This window comes from Cornus florida, unplaced genomic scaffold, assembly GCF_030987335.1.
Source record: "Cornus florida cultivar Cherokee Brave unplaced genomic scaffold, ASM3098733v1 CherokeeBrave_3.0.0_Hap2_Chr02, whole genome shotgun sequence".
Taxonomy (NCBI): domain Eukaryota; kingdom Viridiplantae; phylum Streptophyta; class Magnoliopsida; order Cornales; family Cornaceae; genus Cornus; species Cornus florida.
Window position 1 is genome coordinate 111,167,045 of NW_026775572.1, and position 17,755 is coordinate 111,184,799.

At 37.0% G+C, this 17,755-nt stretch overlaps 1 protein-coding gene and 1 pseudogene across 1 annotated transcript; both read right to left on the reverse strand.

Moving 5' to 3' along the window:
- Positions 1 to 451: 451 nt before the first annotated feature.
- LOC132295558 (phytosulfokine receptor 1-like) lies at positions 452 to 17,483 on the reverse strand (annotated as a pseudogene).
- On the reverse strand, positions 13,280 to 14,586 carry LOC132296608 (phytosulfokine receptor 1-like). The gene is made up of 3 exons (XM_059794793.1): positions 14,336 to 14,586; positions 14,044 to 14,242; positions 13,280 to 13,927 (listed from the first exon to the last, which is right to left on the reverse strand). Exons 1-3 carry the CDS (start codon positions 14,584 to 14,586, stop codon positions 13,280 to 13,282), a joined length of 1,098 nt encoding a protein of 365 aa, XP_059650776.1.
- Positions 17,484 to 17,755: the final 272 nt, after the last annotated feature.

A 17,755-nucleotide genomic window follows, 5' to 3' on the forward strand; every position in this document is an offset into this window, starting at 1 on the left:
CAGTCACCTTCGATTCAATGATGGCTTTTTCTATTTTCCCAACCAATAGCCAATTAATTACTTCCCTTAAAAAATTGGTCATGGTTAAAAAATAAAAATATTGTTGTCTAAAAAAATGTAATTCGTAGAATTAGTTCGATTGGATCCATGAAATTACTTAGTCTAATTCAATCCAATTCATAAAATAACAAATCAGATTAGATTCAATTTTCATTTATTCACACAGATCAGTTTGAATTAGGTTTAATACCTAATGGGATGGTATCCGTGATAACCCCTACCCTTACCTCAAACTCAATTTCAATAGAATGTAATTGTTTCAGCCAGCCAAAATATAGAAATATTTTGAAAAATCAATTTTGCTACTCACTGTGACTCTAATATCATCATTTATATATGATAGACATCAAGTGTCTACAATATACGATAACATAGCGTTGACAATAATTGATTTTGAAATGTCCACGTTATTTCAATGCTTTCGGTCTCCTAAACCTCAATTTAATGTGTTGCCCAATACTATTATTTTGAGGATTCATTGCTCCCTATTATTTTAAAGCCCAAATTTATACTTTATAGGTAGCAATGATGGATGAAATTAATATGAATATTACATGTGATAAAAAATAAATAAATAAAAAATAAAAAATTATTTTCATGTAATAAATTATTGCTTTTGACAGTACCCATAAAAAATAATAAAAAAAATTATTTTCATGTAATAAATTGTTTCTTTTGATAGTACGCATTATAAAAAAAAAAAAAAAAAAAAGTTACCTCTTTGACCCAAAAAAAAGTCAACTTTGTTGAGTAATATCCTTTTAAAAAACAAAAAAAAAAAAAAATTATGGAATAAATTATTTTCTTTAATAGGTTCTTTTGCTGCTTCTGGTGGTGATTCAAATGCAACTTTTTTTGAGGACCTTTTGGGCTCTCGTGATGGTTGGAACAAGAAGAAGAAGAGAATAAGCTACAGAGACCCTTATTCCCCTCAAAGCATGAATCCGGAAATGTATGAAACTGACCTCCAGAAGGGAGTATACCAGTGAGTTGATTGTAAGCAACTCTGAATTTTGAAAGAAAGCTGAGATTCACCAAGCAAAGACGGTATGGTTCCTGAGAGACGGTAAGCAACGCTCTTTATGTGTTGTGCTTGAGATCCAACACATAAAAGAGCTTTTAGATTCCCAAATTGGTCCAGTAATCATATTGTAGCTCAGGTCCAAAGATGGTGGGAAGCTCCACATCTGATTGTACTGCAACCCACGTTCACTTTGGTCCCGTTTGAGGGATAATTTGACTTCTTGTGAAGGATCTTTTAATGAGAAATTCCGGAAGATGAGGCTTTGTAGCTTAGTCAAGCTTCTTGGGATATCTCCAGAAAGTAAATTGTTTGACAAATCCAATTTAAAATTCAAACATTAATAATGGCATGTCTTTACTTGTATTTCTTTTAAAATTCATGATTAACATAATAACATGTAGTGTAAAAAATTGATCCAAACGATTGAATTATCAAAAGATAATATCTAGAAAAAGTTATTTCCAGGTTTAAGACTAATTCGCTCTACATAAGGCGTAAGCAGAAACTTCCTCTATTCAACAGCTTTCCTTCTTCACTTCAGCTGCCATTCTTGACTTCAGTCAAGAATGAAAACCAGAAGAAAAAACATGGAACAGAACGAAGCAGGAGAGCTCAAGGAGGAGAATTGTGGTCAAGACAATTAGAGGCCAGAAAGTCAATTATTGTGGTTTTAGGGTCTAAGTTTCTCTTATATAGATTATTTCTCTGTTTTGACTAATTATAGAACAAGTTACATAGACCACAGTGACTCCATAGCATAGACTTCACTTTACATCCCATGACAAGTAGCATTCCTAGTAAGAATTTAAAGGAGCTGCTAAGAGGAAATGAAATATGAAATCTTTTGAGTGGCGTCATTCCTCGTAGAATAGTATTTCCGGCTACATTTGGCCTGCAGATTGGTCCAAACTCAACTCTATTAATCAACAATTTTATTATTACTAATTTTTTTACTCTTGTCATGGATACTATATTTCATTTTAAATTATGCCCTTCTTATGTTCATTGTGCAACGATGAGATTGACATTGAGTGGCACCAACTGTGCAATTTGCAGTGTCATCTTCATGAATTTCATTGAATTTACAGAAACTAATATGTCATTGGTGCCTAAGAGTAGTAACTAGCTAGCTAGTAGCTTGTCTTTATGATATCGTCTCTGCCTCATCTTATGACAACATCTTGTGTCTGTGTCCTAAGTTACAGCATTCGTCTTGTCTAAATTTCATTCTCTGACTATCATCCTAACCAAAGATTATACAAACAGGACAAGAAAATTAAGCAGAAATTATGTTGAGGAATATGCTTCATATAGTACACAAAAAGAGGGGAAAAAATGACAAAGAAAGAGGAATATGCTTCCTACAAATACATAAAGGACAAATATTTAACGGATGAAATTAGGTTTGGATGCAAATGTGCTTTCCCATCACTTTCAATAACAACACAATTGCTTGTTACCTCCATTGCTTAATAGATCTTCTGCCATTTCTCATCTTTGGCTTGGGAAATACCCAACCAGACATAAAGCAGATGGCGACGGTGATAGCAAAGGCTGCAACAAGTCCAAATCCAAATGGCAGTCCTATAATAGACTCTTTTGCTTCTTTTGATGATTCAACTGCAGTTTTTCCCGGACCACTTGGGCTCTCCGTGGAACAAGAAGAAGAGAATGATCTACACAGACCGTTATTCCCCTCAAAACTTGAATCAGGAAATGTATCAAATTGACCTCCAGAAGGGACTATTCCAGTGAGTTGATTATAAGCAACGCTAAATTTTGAAAGAAAGCTGAGATTCACCAGTGAAGACGGTATGGTTCCTGAGAGATTGTTATAGGACATATCCAAAGCCTCCAAGTTCGTCATGTCGGATAAAGAACTGGGAATGTGTCCTGATAGATTGTTGTTCTTCAGATCCAACACATGGACTATTTTCAGATCCCCAAACTCTGGCCAGATTGGTCCGGTAAGCATGTTGTAGCTGAGGTCCAAAGATGGTGGGAAGCTCTGAATTTGATTGTACTGCAGCCCATGTAGAGTTTGGTTCTTTTTGAGGAAAAATATGAGTTCTTGTGAAGGATCTTCTGCTGAGAAATTCCAGTTGATGAGGCCTTGTAGCTTAGTCAAGCTTCTTGGGATGTCTCCGGAAAGTGTGTTGTTTGACAAGTCCAAGTAAAAAAGAAATTTCAACTCTCCGAACCAAGGTGGAATTTTTCCACTCAAATGGTTCCACGACAGATCCAAGAGCCGCAGCTTGGTTCAGCCACTCAACCAGGTTGGAACCAAGCCAGTGAGCTGACAATTTGCAATAACAAGAGTCTTCAGGTTGATGAATCGTGGGTCAAAATCAGCAGGCATTACGTCATGATGGAAGTTAGAGGTAAGAACTAAAGTGGTCAAGTTCCTGCAATGTTGTAGAATCGATAGAGCTGGTGATATATTGTAAACACCAGTTTTAAAAAGTGATAAGACGGAGAGGGACTTGAAGTTCTTGAAACTGTCAGGCATCTGGCTTTTAAGTTTGTTTTGGGAAAGATTCAAAACACTCAATCGTGGACAGGAAGGGAGATTATCAGGAATAGGGCCCTTGAATTGATTAACGCTAAGACCAAGCGAGGTCAGACCAACCATAGCAGAGCAGTTTAGAGCAATTGGACCAGTGAGAGAATTATTGCTAAGATTAAGTGATGAAATGCTGGGAGAATGGGTTAACGAGGGCGGTAGATGACCGATAAATCCATTGGACATGGCAGAGAATTGTTTCAGATTTACAAGGTTCTGGAAAGCATTTGGGATAGTTCCTGAAAACCCATTGGAAGAGATATCCAATTTAAAAAGATTTGAGAGGTTTCCAAAACCAGAACTCAAACTTCCAGAAAGCTTGTTATCCTGAAGATGTATTAAACTCAACTTTGGTAGACGCATGAGATCTTCTGGCAAGCTTCCTATAAGAAAGTTTGAACTTAAAGACAGATGCTCTAAGTGACTACAATTCCCCAAATTCACTGGAATTTCTCCATAGTAATAGTTCAAGGAGAGATCAAGAACTTGCAGACCTTTTGCTGCTTTGCAAATATCCTCATTGATTGTACCAACTAATGAATTTTTCGATATATCTAGGAATCTAAGTGAAGGCAGATTAATATTCCTTGGTAAGAATCCAGAGAACCCATTAGAGCTTAAGTCAAGAATCTCTAAGTTCTGTAGTTGGAACAGTTCTACCGGAAGAGAATCGCTAAAGAAGTTCTCAGAAAGATTGAGATTTCTCAAATGTATTAAACCTGCCAAGGCTTTGGAAAGCCTACCTTTCAATCTCTTACTTCCAAGTTCTATGCTAACTATCCTCAACGAAGCATTAGAATCCTTCACAGGCAAGTCAAAAGACTCACAAACGACACCTTCCCAAGTGCAACAGTCGGAAGAGTTGCTGCCCCAACCATCAATCTGTGATTCCAAGCCGTCCAAGAAACCTTGCAACGCTCTTAAGTCATCAGAATTGCAGGTTTGATCCAAAGAACTTGTAAATTGTACAAGAAAGCAAAAACTCAGAAAACTGAGCACCACCCATGAGTCTCTAGTGCCCATTTCAGGTCAACTCCAAAAGGAAGCCAATGATACGAGATCAAGGTTATGTCAATAAACTTATGCTTTTGGAGTGCTGAGTACGTTGGCTGTCTGTTTTTATTCTATTTAATCTCCAAGAAGGTCCATCTGAATACAAACAAGTCATGCCCATTTTCTCAATTTTTTTATTTTCTGTCAACTATTGACTTAGTTTGCTTTCTTCTATAAGTAATAAACAAATATATGAAAGGGGAGATTTATAGCTGATTTGATTTCTTGACTCGGTCTGATTCTCTCTCATTTCCACTTGAGTGAACTTTCCTACTCTAGTCAACATCATCTTATCATCAGAACAGGACCTTAGCTAGCTCCCCTTGATATATATATATATATATATATATCTCCCATTTGTTATCTCAAATCATCTTCTGATATTGCCATTTTAGTATTAGTAAAAGAAATTGTGACCCAACAACCGCCGATAACTAAATGCTGAAATAATTCTCTACAGTATTGCTTTTGTTAATATTTTGAGTTCTATCTATGTATATTCTTGAAAAATGATATAGAAAACACGTAATGGGGAGGAACTAGACTGCTGCAAGTATTTGTTGACATGCTTGGATATTTACGGACTTGATCAACAAGTGTTTCGAGGTTTCAACAAGGAATAAATTCATGTCAGTTGTGTGTATTAAGAATTCAAGGATTAAGACAATTTATGAACTTTCCTCACTCTGGTCAACATCATTGTATCCTCATAACAGGACCTTAGTTAGCTCCTCTTGATCTATATCACCCATTTTTTTTTTTTTTTTTGAAGGTTAAAGCAATTACCAACTGGGCTATCACACCACACCATTTGTTATCACAAACATATGGAAGGCAATTAAAGAGGAGAATTTATATGCATATATATATATATATATATATATATATATGAAATTATGAAGGCACTTAAAGAAGAGAATTTATATATATACACATATATGAAGGCGATTAAACAGAATTAAAATAAATACAACAGCCGAATGAGGCATCTACATTACGTACCTTTGGAGCACATTGGGTGATCTTGACAATTGCAGCCTTCTTTTGTGGTTGAATCATCCATCTTTTGAAATGAATTATGTCTGATTCACATCTTCAAATTTTTTTTTTTTTGAAAGAAAATACTTCCTCCGTCCCATATTAATAGTCCATTATCTCATTTTTTGCTGTCCCATTTTAGTTGTCACATTTCAAAAATCAATACACTACTTTTTATTATATTCCTAATTTACCCCTAAAAGAAATAAAAAATAAGTGGACCTCATTAAAAATTAATATTCTACTTTTTAGGGAAGGGTAAACTTGGAAATGCATTTTTTGTCAACCCAATAAAATATAATAAAAGTTGTTGCCTTAAAAAGTGTAAAATGGGAAATTGGACTATTATTAAGGGATGGAGGTAGTAGGAGACAGAGATTCATTTCACTCATTGGGGTTCGGCCCAGCCTGAGTGTGTTGCAGGCTAACCCATCCCAAGCCCAGGCCCATCAGGGTTTCATTGATTTAAAACCCCATACACCCCAATATGCATAGCAAGTTAGAATTTAATATAATAATAATATATACTTAGCCCTTCATTGATTTAAAACTAAATTATTTATTCGTATAATCAAAATCATAATATACACAATATTTGTGAATTTTGACCTTTTCTTATTCACATTTTTTTTTTTAATTTTTAAACCGTAAATCAAATATTATTAAGAAGATGGGAAATTACAGAATAAACAAGCTTTTGGGCCTAAGAGAATAGGCCCAAGAGAGAGAGCTGCCCAAGCAGCAACCAAAAAACCCAAAGGCACAAGGAATTGACCCGGTACAAGTAATCTATCAGCAAGTGGGCTAAGGTTCATCCAGTTCTCGAACCAGAAAGATGTGGATCTCCCATGGCCCATCTGGTGTTTGTTTGATCACACTGGCAACAACAATGATTTACAGTCAAAAAGCACCATACACACACAAACACACACTACTAAAACCTGTAGTTTAAAAATAAATAAATAAATAAAAACAACAGATGCACACACACTACTATCAAAGATGGAAGTATGGGAACAATGTTTCAAACTTACGAAAAATTATATTAAGCTGTATTGACACCAATTCCAATTCCATGCTATGAACATAGCCGCTTCAAGTTGTTCTGCATAAAGATCACAAATTACTGTAAAAAACACCATATAATGGGGAATGTGCTTCATATGGCGCCAAAAGGGGAGGAAAGAAAAAAAGAAAAGAAAAGGGATATGATTCATAGAAACATACAAATAAAATGGCACTAGGCCTGTTCTAGTTACAATTGAATTGGGTCAGTTGATCAATTGGGATGGTAATAAGCTTTCCCATCACTTTCAGCAGGAACACAAATGCTGGTTACCTCCATTGCTTAATTGTCCTACTGCCATTTCTTGTCTTTCGCTTGGGAAGTACCTGACAAGACATAAAGCAGATGGCGACGGTGATGACAAAGCCTGCAACAATTCCAAAATCCAAATGGCAGTCTTTGGTAAAGTAAGCCCACATTGATGCAAAGAAAGCCCACATTAATTGTACCAACTAATGAATTTTTAGATATATCTAGGAACCTAAGTGAAGGTAGATTAATATTCTTTGGTAAGAATCCAAAGAACCCATTAGAGCTTAAGTCAAGAATCTCTAAATTCTCTAATTGGAACAGTTCTAATGGCTAAAAAAGTTGTCAGAAAGATTGAGAGTTCTCAAATGTATTAAACCAGCCAAAGCTTTGGAAAGCATACCTGTCAATCTTTTACTTCCAAGCTCTATACTAACTCACAAATGACACCTTCCCAAGTGCAACAGGTGGAAGAGTTGCTGCTCCAACCATCAATCTGTAATTCCAAGCCATCCAAGAAACGGTGCAATGCTCTTAAGTCATCATAATTGCAGGTTGGATTGAAAGAACTTGTAAACTGTACAAGAAAGCAGAAACCAAGAAAAATGAACACCACCCATGAGCCTCTAGTGCCCATTTCCGGTCAGCAACAAAGGGAAGCCAACGACATGAGATCAAGGTTATGAAAATAAATTATATTTTTAAGCCATTTGGATGTGCGGAAACCAGGTCATGGAGATTGCAAATCTGCCACTATTGAATTTAAAAGTACGATTATTAAAAGCCCATTTGGTTTACGCTGACTGTAGCAATATATTAATTCAATTTTACCTAACCAGAATATCATTAGAGTTCAACAATAATGTCATGGAATGATTGAATAATCTAAGGCCTAGTTTGGTGCCGTGGAATGGAATACAAAGAAAGTGGAATGGAATGGTTTTTATTCCATTCTTGCGTTTGGTGTCCAATTTTAAACTTCGAATCGTATGGTCATTCCATCAAAATCATTCTACCTTTTCACAAAAGGAATGACCATTAAAAAATAAAACCTAACAAATTACAAACCCACGCATCATCATCTCCTCTATCAAACCCACCACCGGCATCATCACCTCCTCTGTCAAACCCACCGCCAACATCATCATCTCCTCCATCAAACCCACCGCTGGCGTCATCATCTCTCTCTTCATTGGAGAACCATGACTGGTTTTTGGTCTCACAGCGGCGAAGTTTCGCCATCTCAAATTAAAGATGAGAAACCACTCTACCCTAGCACTGCACAGAAAGAAACCAGAGATTTCCTCTTTTGAAGGAGGTGAAAGCAATAACAATAACAATAATCCAGATTAGTGTGGGTACGCCTCATGGCAATAAGGGGGTGTCAATAACAATAATCTAATCCTTTCTGTTTCAGATTTGGAAGCTTTTCAGCTGGGTTTGAGGATTTCTCCTTCTCAGCCTTACTAATCATTAAACCAGATTGCTTTCAGAAAATGGCTCTTATCTAATGCAAATCCAGGCACCAGATGATACATTGATTTCAAGCCCTAGGGTTTGTGCAATTTTGTGAACGAATTTGGATTGATTTGTGTGGCTTCGTGACCCGCTAGTCCGCGACAGAGGTGGTTGCTCCTCTTTTTGTTTTTCTCTTCTGTCCGGTGAAGCTTTTGCTGCGAGAGTTGTGGTTGTGGTGGCTGGCTATATACATACATACATATATATATATATATATATATATATATATATGAAAAAAAAAAAAAAAAAAGGCAAGAGAGAAGCTTTTCTGTGCAGCCAAACATGAGAATGGAATGGTCATTTCATTTTCATTCCATTCCCATTCCATTCTATGATTCATTCCATTCCCACTTTATTTCATTCAACCACACCAAACATGGCCTAATTGTCTCTACTTATATTTTTTTGAACACATGATTTACATGAGGTGTACAAAAACGATCCAAACGATTGAATTATCAAAAGATAAAATCTAGAAAAAGTTATTTCCAGCTGTAAGACTAATTTACTTTACATAAGGTGCAAACAGAAACTTCCTCTATTCAACAGCTTTCATATTGAATGAGTGAATTTGCTCACATACAAAATAGAAATTACTCCTATAATAACCATGCTAATGGATTTTTCATGAGCCTAGCCAAGAATGAATTGAATGGATTTCCTGTCACAAATTTATCACAATAGACCAGCCTAGATGGCTTGTATGTTTTAAATCAAGAGAATTTAATTTTTGTTACTAAATAGAAATCAATCTAGTTTTTGGGTACAAGGCATTACCTAAGAAGCACGGACACGGATACGGGACACGGATACGACACGACACGGACACGGCGACACGGCAAATCCAAAAAAATTAGGACACGGACACGGCGAATAGTATATATATATATATATATATATATATATATATATATATATATCAGCATTAATAATTTAAAAAAAAAAAACACTGATATGTTTAGGTTGGAATATATATATATATCACTGATATGCTAGTATATATATATATCAGCATCTTTAGGACACGGACACGGACACGGCGAATTATGGCATCTTTAGTTTAGTATATATATATATCAGCATCTTTAGGGTAGTACAAAACAAAAAATAGAACATATCAGCATTAAAAAATTTTTTAAAAAAAAAAAAAAATTAACATATCAGCATTAAAAATTTAAAAAAAAAAAAAAAAATTCCAGAAAAGTGTGTCCAAGCCGTGTCTGAGCCGTGTCCGAGCTGTCCGAGCCGTGTCCGTGCCGTGTCCGAGCCGTGTCCGAAAATAAAAAAAAATAAAAAAATTCCAGACACGTTTTTTTGCGTGTCCGACATGTGTCGGGGCGTGTCCGACGCGTGTCCGTGTCCGACACGTGTCGGACACGGATTCTTCGCCCATTTTGGAGTGTCCGTGCTTCCTAGGGCATTACAAATGTATTGATTTGAATTAATAACTGAATAGCACATAAGGTCCCTTATATAGGGTAGGAAGGCAGTAGGTGAGTTCAGTACAAGGTATGTATCTAGTCCTATTGTGTGTATAGCTAAATACATCACATGTATAATATGAATAATATACATTAATAACACAAATTCCCTAGTATAATTTAATTATATGATTTTGGACATGTGGAGAGATGGAGCCAGCTAAAGTCAAGAATGACAATGACAAAAAAAAAAAAAAATGGAACAGAAGAAGCAAGAAAGTCAATTATTGAGGTTTTAGCCTCTAAGTTTCTCTCTCGACTTGATATAGATTAATTTTCTGTTTTGACTAATTATAAAACAAGTTACATAGTCCACAGTGACTCCACAACATAGAGCTTTAATTTACATCCAGAATATGTGATTCAACATCCCATGACTAATAGCATCCCAATAAGAAATTAAATGTAATATTTCTGCTTTTCACCATTTTCCATTTTTTGAAAATTTTCTGTTTTTGCAAGGACATTTTTGTCTTTTCTCGTTTTGCGTACCAGACACCGTGGGGTGTGCCGGGTGTGTTTGAGAGTTGGTTGGGGCATTTCATTAAGTTCAGGATTTTTTGAAATGCAAGGGTTGCCATTTTAACATTTTTTCGTTTTTCGGGCCGGACGGTCCCGTGTGGGACACGCTACTGGAATTGTCACATACGTGTGTTTTGTTTGGGTCCGTTTGAATCTCATGCATTTTTTTTAATGTGTTTTATTTGGTTATAATATAGTTATGTGAATATATATATTTGTTGTGGAAATAAAATAAAAAGGGAAAATATTTTAATTTTGGTAGTGCCCACCATTATCATCTTTTAAAGGCCAAGAGGCCATTTTGGGGCCTTAAATTCTCTCTCTAATCTCACGGCTCTCTCCCTCTCTTTTCTCCTTTCTTTTTCTTTTTTCTCCTTCAATCTTCAATCTTTGATTTCTCTCCAACCGTTGGGAATTTTTGGGTGCCGTTTGCGGCAAATTGAAGAGCTCGTCAAGATCTACGTTTTGATCTAAGCAAATCCTTGTTTGGCCAACTTTGAAATTTCGAAATTAGGGCATAAAACTGGGAATTTTCTCATCTTCTGAGGTAGGGGTTTCTAATTCATGTTATCTTGCACCTTTGTGAATTAATTCCTATAATTTGTTGTCTAGCATGCTACTTGTGTTGATTTTTCCTTTAAGTGTTTAAATTGTTGTAAATAAAATGTGTGATTATGTGTTCTATTTGATGCTACTTGAAATCGCATACTTGTATGAGTTAAATTCATGTTTTATATGCCTACCATGCTAGATTATAATTGAATGAAAACATGTTGTAATTTCCTTGGAATTTCTTGTAAAGCATGCTATGTAGTTTAAGTTTGAATTAGTTGTAGAATGATGATTATTGATATGGCATGATGCATTCATGCACTTCATTGGGAGGAAATGAGAATGATGTTTTGGAAGAAATGAAAAAGGGGGTTTTTAGGAAAAGATTTGACAAAGGGTTTTTGTGAAAAACCCGAACGCCGAGGAGGTACCGAGGGTCCGTGGTGTTAATGTAACCTAAAGGGAACTAGGGAAATCACCCTAGCGTGGTTGAGCTATCTGGGCCCCAAATGATGCCGCGGGGTTACCAAGGGTCAGGGACAGTAGCCAATCCTTCTCTCGTGTCGTCAAGGAGTCACCGAGAGACAAGTTATGTTAACGGTTTGAAAAGTGGAGAATCGAAGTGATTTTCAAAACGGGGAGCGACATAGCATGGCATAGCATTTCATAGCAACACATTGTCCATTTTGGTCTTGTAATTTGTTGTATTTTTTCCCGGCATAGCATGATCCCGTCTCCTATTGTTCTATTCATTGTTTGAATTCACGAGGTCACAAAAGGTGTGTCTTAGGCACCACCTACTGAACAATTTGCTCACCCCTTATATTTAACATTTTTCAGGGCTCGGGAAGGAAGTAGTGGATGCCAACCCACCACAAGCTTAAAGAGGACTGGAAAAATCCATTTTTTGCCACCCTTTTTGTATATTTTGATCCATTCTTTTGTAAAGTCTTAATCCATAGAAAATGTATTCATTTTGTAAATCATGGTCACGTATTGTAACTATGACACTTGATAGTATTTTGAAGTAAAGTGAGACTATGTAAGTATTTCATGATGAATGGAAAATGAAGTTATATTTTGACCAATTATAGATGCCTTTCAACTATATTATGTCATGTTCTATTGCAGTGAATTCGGGATTTGTTTGCACAACAGGTTTAGTATAGGTTTGGCTCACAACGAGCCTAGTTTGAGGAGTTTTCAAGCTACAGATAGTAGCTATTCAGGGCCTGTCGACCGGCGATCAGCCAACCGACAGAGCCATTCGAGACCATTCCAGAGAGTTGAGTTGTAAGAAGCATTGTTTTAGTCGGCCGAATCTCACCATCGGCCGACCGAAACCCCAGGTTCGGCCGACCGAACCTTACCATCAGCCGACCGATAAGCCACTGTAGCAAAGTCCCGAGAGCATGTCATTTTGGCAATCATTTCAGCCGGCCGACCATGTAGGTCAGCTGACCGAACCTGCCCTGTCAGTAGGCCGACCAAGGGTTATCATCCGGCTAACCCTTCCCTTTTGACCTGCACACTTGACCACTTTGTAAAGCTGTGTCTTTAGAGTACCCTTGGCCCTGGACTGATTCATGTGTCATGTATTGACATAGGAAAAGACGGTTGTCGTCCTTAGTTGATCTCGAGTTCGGTTAAGGACCCGGTTAACGGTTTGGACCCACGGGTTCGGGTAGTTACATTGAAGGAGCAGGTAAGAGGAAAAGATTTCATATTTTTAGTCACCTCACTGTTTTAGCTTGTGGATATGGCAAAAAAACAATTCAGCTTTCTGCAACCCCAACTATGAATGAAAAACATCACTAGCCTGATCCTTTGCAGCCTTCCAAATCCCTTCAAAAAACACCAACTGCATTATTACTATGAAAATAGGAATTGGAAATTGACACTATTTCTTGAAGACCATACCATTCCTCATAGACTAGAATTTCCGGCAGCCTTAGTAACCTTTGGATGATAAAAACATTTTCCTTTTATAACATCTGAAGAAACACATACCAATTAAGAAAAAAAAAAAAAAAAACATAAAAGACCCAAGATTTTATTTATTGAGCAACATACTTGATATTTAGATTTCAGCTCTTAAACTAAGAATAGTTGCAAATTTGGCGTTATGACTTGGATGCTAATGTGCTTTCTCATCACAAGTGTTCCTTATCTCCACTGCTTAATAGTTCTTCTGCGTCTGCCATTCTTGTCTTTTGCTTGGGAAGTAACCAACCAGACATAAAGCAGATGGCGACGGCGATGACAAAGCCTGCAACCATTCCAAATCCAAATGGCAGTACTATAATAATAGACTCTTTTGCTTCTTCTGGTGATTCAATTGCAGTGTTTTCAGGACCTTTTGGGCTCTCAGTGGAACAAGAAGAAGAGAATGATCTACACATACCGTTATTCCCCTCAAAACATGAATCTGGAAATGTATGAAATTGATCTCCAGTAGGGACTATACCAGTGAGTTGAATGTAAGGAACACTGAATTTTGAAAGAAAGCTGAGATTCACTAGTGTAGATGGTATGCTTCCCAAGAGATTGTTATAGAATAAATCCAAAGTCTCCAAGTTTGTCATCTCTGATGAAGTACCAGGAATATGTACTGATAGATTGTTGTTCCTCAGATCCAACACATGGAGTATATTCAAATTCCCAAACTCTGGCAAGATTGGTCCAGTTAGCATGTTGTTGCTCAGGTCCAAAGATGGTGGGAAGCTCCGAATTTGATTGTACTGCAGCTCTGTAGAGTTTGGTCCATTTGAGGAAAAATTTGAGTTCTTATGAAGGATCTTCTAATGAGAAATTCCAGTTGATGAGGTTTTGTAGCTTAGTCAAGCTTCTTGGGATATCTCCAAAAAGTGTGGTGTTCGACAAATTCAAGTAGAAAAGAAATTTCAACTCTCCGAACCATGGTGGAATTTTTCCACTCAAACGGTTCCATGATAGATCTGAGCAAGTTGGTGCAACCACTCAACCAAGTTGGAACCAAGCCAATAAGCTGACAATTTGCAACTACAAGTGTCTTTAGGTTGTTGAATTGTAGATTAGAATCAGCACCCATTACTTCATCATGGAAGTTAGAGGTAAGAATTAAAGTAATCAAGTTCCTGCAATGCTGAAGAATAGCTAGAGCTTCAGATAGATTTTAGAGACAGGTATTTGAGAGTGATAGGTGAGAGAGGGTCTTGAACTTCTTGAACCTGTCAGGTAATTGGTTACAAAGAATATTTTTGGCAAGATTCAAACTACTCAACTGTTGACAAGAATAGAGATTATTAGGAATAGGTCCATCGAATTGATTAGAGCCAATATCAAGGAAGGTCAAAGAAACCATAGCAGAGCAGTTGAGAGCAATTGCTCCATTGAGAGAATTATTGTTGAGATTAAGGGATGAGATGGTGGGTGAATTGGTTAATGAGGGTGGTAAATAACCGATAAATCCATTGGACATGGCAGAAAATTGTTTCAGATTTCCAGGTTCTGGAAAACATTTGGAATGGTTTCTGAAAACCCATTGAAAGAGATATCCAATTTGACAAGATTTGAGAGGTTTCCGAAACCAGAACTCAAAGGTCCAGAAAGCTTGTTATCCTGAACATCCAGTTGGCTCAATTTTGGTAGACGCATGAGATATTTTGGCAAGCTTCCTACAAGAAAGTTTGAACTGAGAGACAGAAGCAGAAATGGTTCGGGGAAAGATCTAGAACTTGCAGTAGTTTTACTGTTCTACAGATATCCCCATTTATTGTACCAACTAATGAATTTTTAGATATGTCTAAGAACCTCAATGAAGGTAGATCAATATTCCTTGGTATGAATCCAGAGATCCCTTTACAGCTTAAGTCAAGAATCTCCAAATTCTCTAGTTGGAAAAATTCTACTGGAAGAGAATAGCTAAAGAAGTTTTCAGAAAGATTGAGAGTTCTCAAATGTATCAAAACTGCCAAGGCTTTGGAAAGCCTACCTTTCAATCTCTTACTTCCAAGTTCTATGCTCACAATCCTCAGCGACGCATTAGAATCATTCACAGGCAAGTCAAAAGACTCACAAACGACACCTTCCCAATTGCAATAGTTGGAAAAATAGCTGCCCCAACCATCAATCTGTGATTCCAAGCAGTCCAAGAAACCATGCAAGGCTCTTAAGTCATCAGAATTGCAAGTTGGATTGAAAGAACTTGTAAATTGTGCCAGAAAGCATAAGCCCAGAAAACTGAAAACAACCGAGTCTCTAGTGTTCATTTCGGGTAAACTCAAAGGGAAGCTAATGCATGAGATCAAGATTATGAGAACAAAATTCTGTTATCGGAGTTTGGCTATCTTAGCATTATTGACTGTAAATTTAATTCCATTGATTGAAAAATTTCACTAGTGAGTGGAAAGATGCAATTATTAGAAGCCCATTTAGCATGACTTTTCTGTCATTAAAGATTTGCATTGTTAAACTTTTGTATAAGCCAAATACAAAAGAAGATGCACCCCAGTATGTGGTCTATTTACACGACATATTTACACTGATTTTAGGAATATCTTTATTCAATTTTACCAACCCAAATTACCATTAGAGTTCAAGAAAAATGTCATGGAGGTCCAATTTTGCACAATAAAACCAATGACATGAGATAGCGGTTATATCGTCCTGGGTGATTGGAGATTTGATATGCTCTGAATCAAAGGACCTGAAGAGGGTGGAGGCATAATGAGGACTGGAACATTGCAGCTGGGAGATTAATCCCGGTTTTACGTCTATGGTTCGAACCCATTTCTGGGTTTTCTTTGATTTTTCCAACAATTTTTTTCAGTTCTTGGATATTGGAAGATATTAATGGAGATAGAAAAGCCCTTCTCTGTGCAAGCAAAGAGGGCTTTTGGGAGGGACACTGTGTGCCGAGAATGGGGTTACCAACGGTAAGTTTGGTGGGGCTCCCAACAGGAAGAAAAATTCTCATAATAACTATGCTAATGGATTTTTCATGAGACTAGCTTCAAGTTACTCTAATAACTATAATGTTGTGTCACAAATCGATCAGAATATTTACCAACTTAGATGGCAGGTTGCAGCTTATTACGTCTGTCCTAATATCCATACACCTATATTGGTCAAGTACATTTTAATCCTCCCTCAAAAGGTCATCGTTGAGCCCAACTCCATCCTAAGAAGGTCCTTCTGGTCTGGAACTGTCCTAAAACAATCAGAGGCAAAGGTGGCTTGGAGGTTGATGTGTAGGCCTAAAAGAGCAGGTGGGGCTTGGGCTTCCAAATTTGGCAGCTTTAAACAAAGCAATTAATATGAAACACATGTGGGAATTATTTTGTGGAGATCAACAAAGAATATGGGGTAAATGGTCTCACCTGTACCTGATGAAGAATACCAATTTATGGGAGCTGAAAATTCCTGAGTCATGGTGTTGGAGCAGGAGGAAAATGTTGCAACTCAGGCCACTTGCAAAGAATTTTATCAAGCACATTATTGGTGATGGATCATCCACAAGATTTTGGAGTGCTTCCTGGCTTGCAAATGGTCCATTAACTCACAGGCTTTCAGAACAACAAGGTCAGTCATTTCATCCACAATGATTCATGGGTTAAATGGTCTCACTTGTACCTGATGAAGAATACAAATTGCCTCCACACACCATAACTCTCCTAGCATCAGAATTGCTCAACCTCCCACCCACCACTTCCACAAAACAGAGATTCCTTCCAGTGGATAGCCTCCCCATCTGGTAACTACTCACTGAAACACACCATTTCTCACATCATTGGCCAATCCCCACCAAATTTGGAAATCCAAAGCTATACCAAGGCAATCACTGACCCTCTTGATGGCAGTTCATTTAAAGCTACCCACACTTGACAAAGGCTCCACCTCCTTCCTCTGTTCCTCAACGCTCACAACAGATGCAGATTCTATACACACATCAAAAATTGGCAACTTTTTGATTCCACTGGTCTTCTCTCAGATTCGAATCTCTCTCCCCGTCGCCGACCACTGCCCAGACCTCCGGACTCATCTTCATCATCAATTCATCCCTTGATTGGTTGATTAATCAATTGCTCCAAATCCTAGCCACCCGAACTGATTTGTACAGTATGCTCCTGTTTCGTCGTTCCTTAACTGCAGATTCAACCCTACTTTGGGCCGACTTCACACTGGCCTACTTTTTAATTGGGACTCTAAGTGCTGGGTATTATATAGGTCCAGCTGCTTGGGCTTTACTGGGACCCTGTAAAATTATCAATCTATTCAATTGCTCAACCTTTCCAGGGAAAAAAATAAAAAATCTCCATAAATATATGTAAACCTCAAAATAAATGAATTATTAACCCATGTTTGAATGGTTTAGATTTGGATTTAGAAGAAATTTAGTAAAAAAATTTGAATTAAATTTCTTCCAAACCAAAATCTAAAGTATCGATTGGGCGCTTCCAAACAGCAGCATAAGAAGATTTATATTTCAAAACAATGAATAAAAATGCATTTCATAAATTCCCTGAATGAATCAATTCATTAAGAATATCAAAAGTAAAAATGCATAAAGATGCATGTCTAATACATTTAAAATTTTATTACTCAAGGGAGGTATGAATCAAAATGATTCGATTTTAATTATATACATA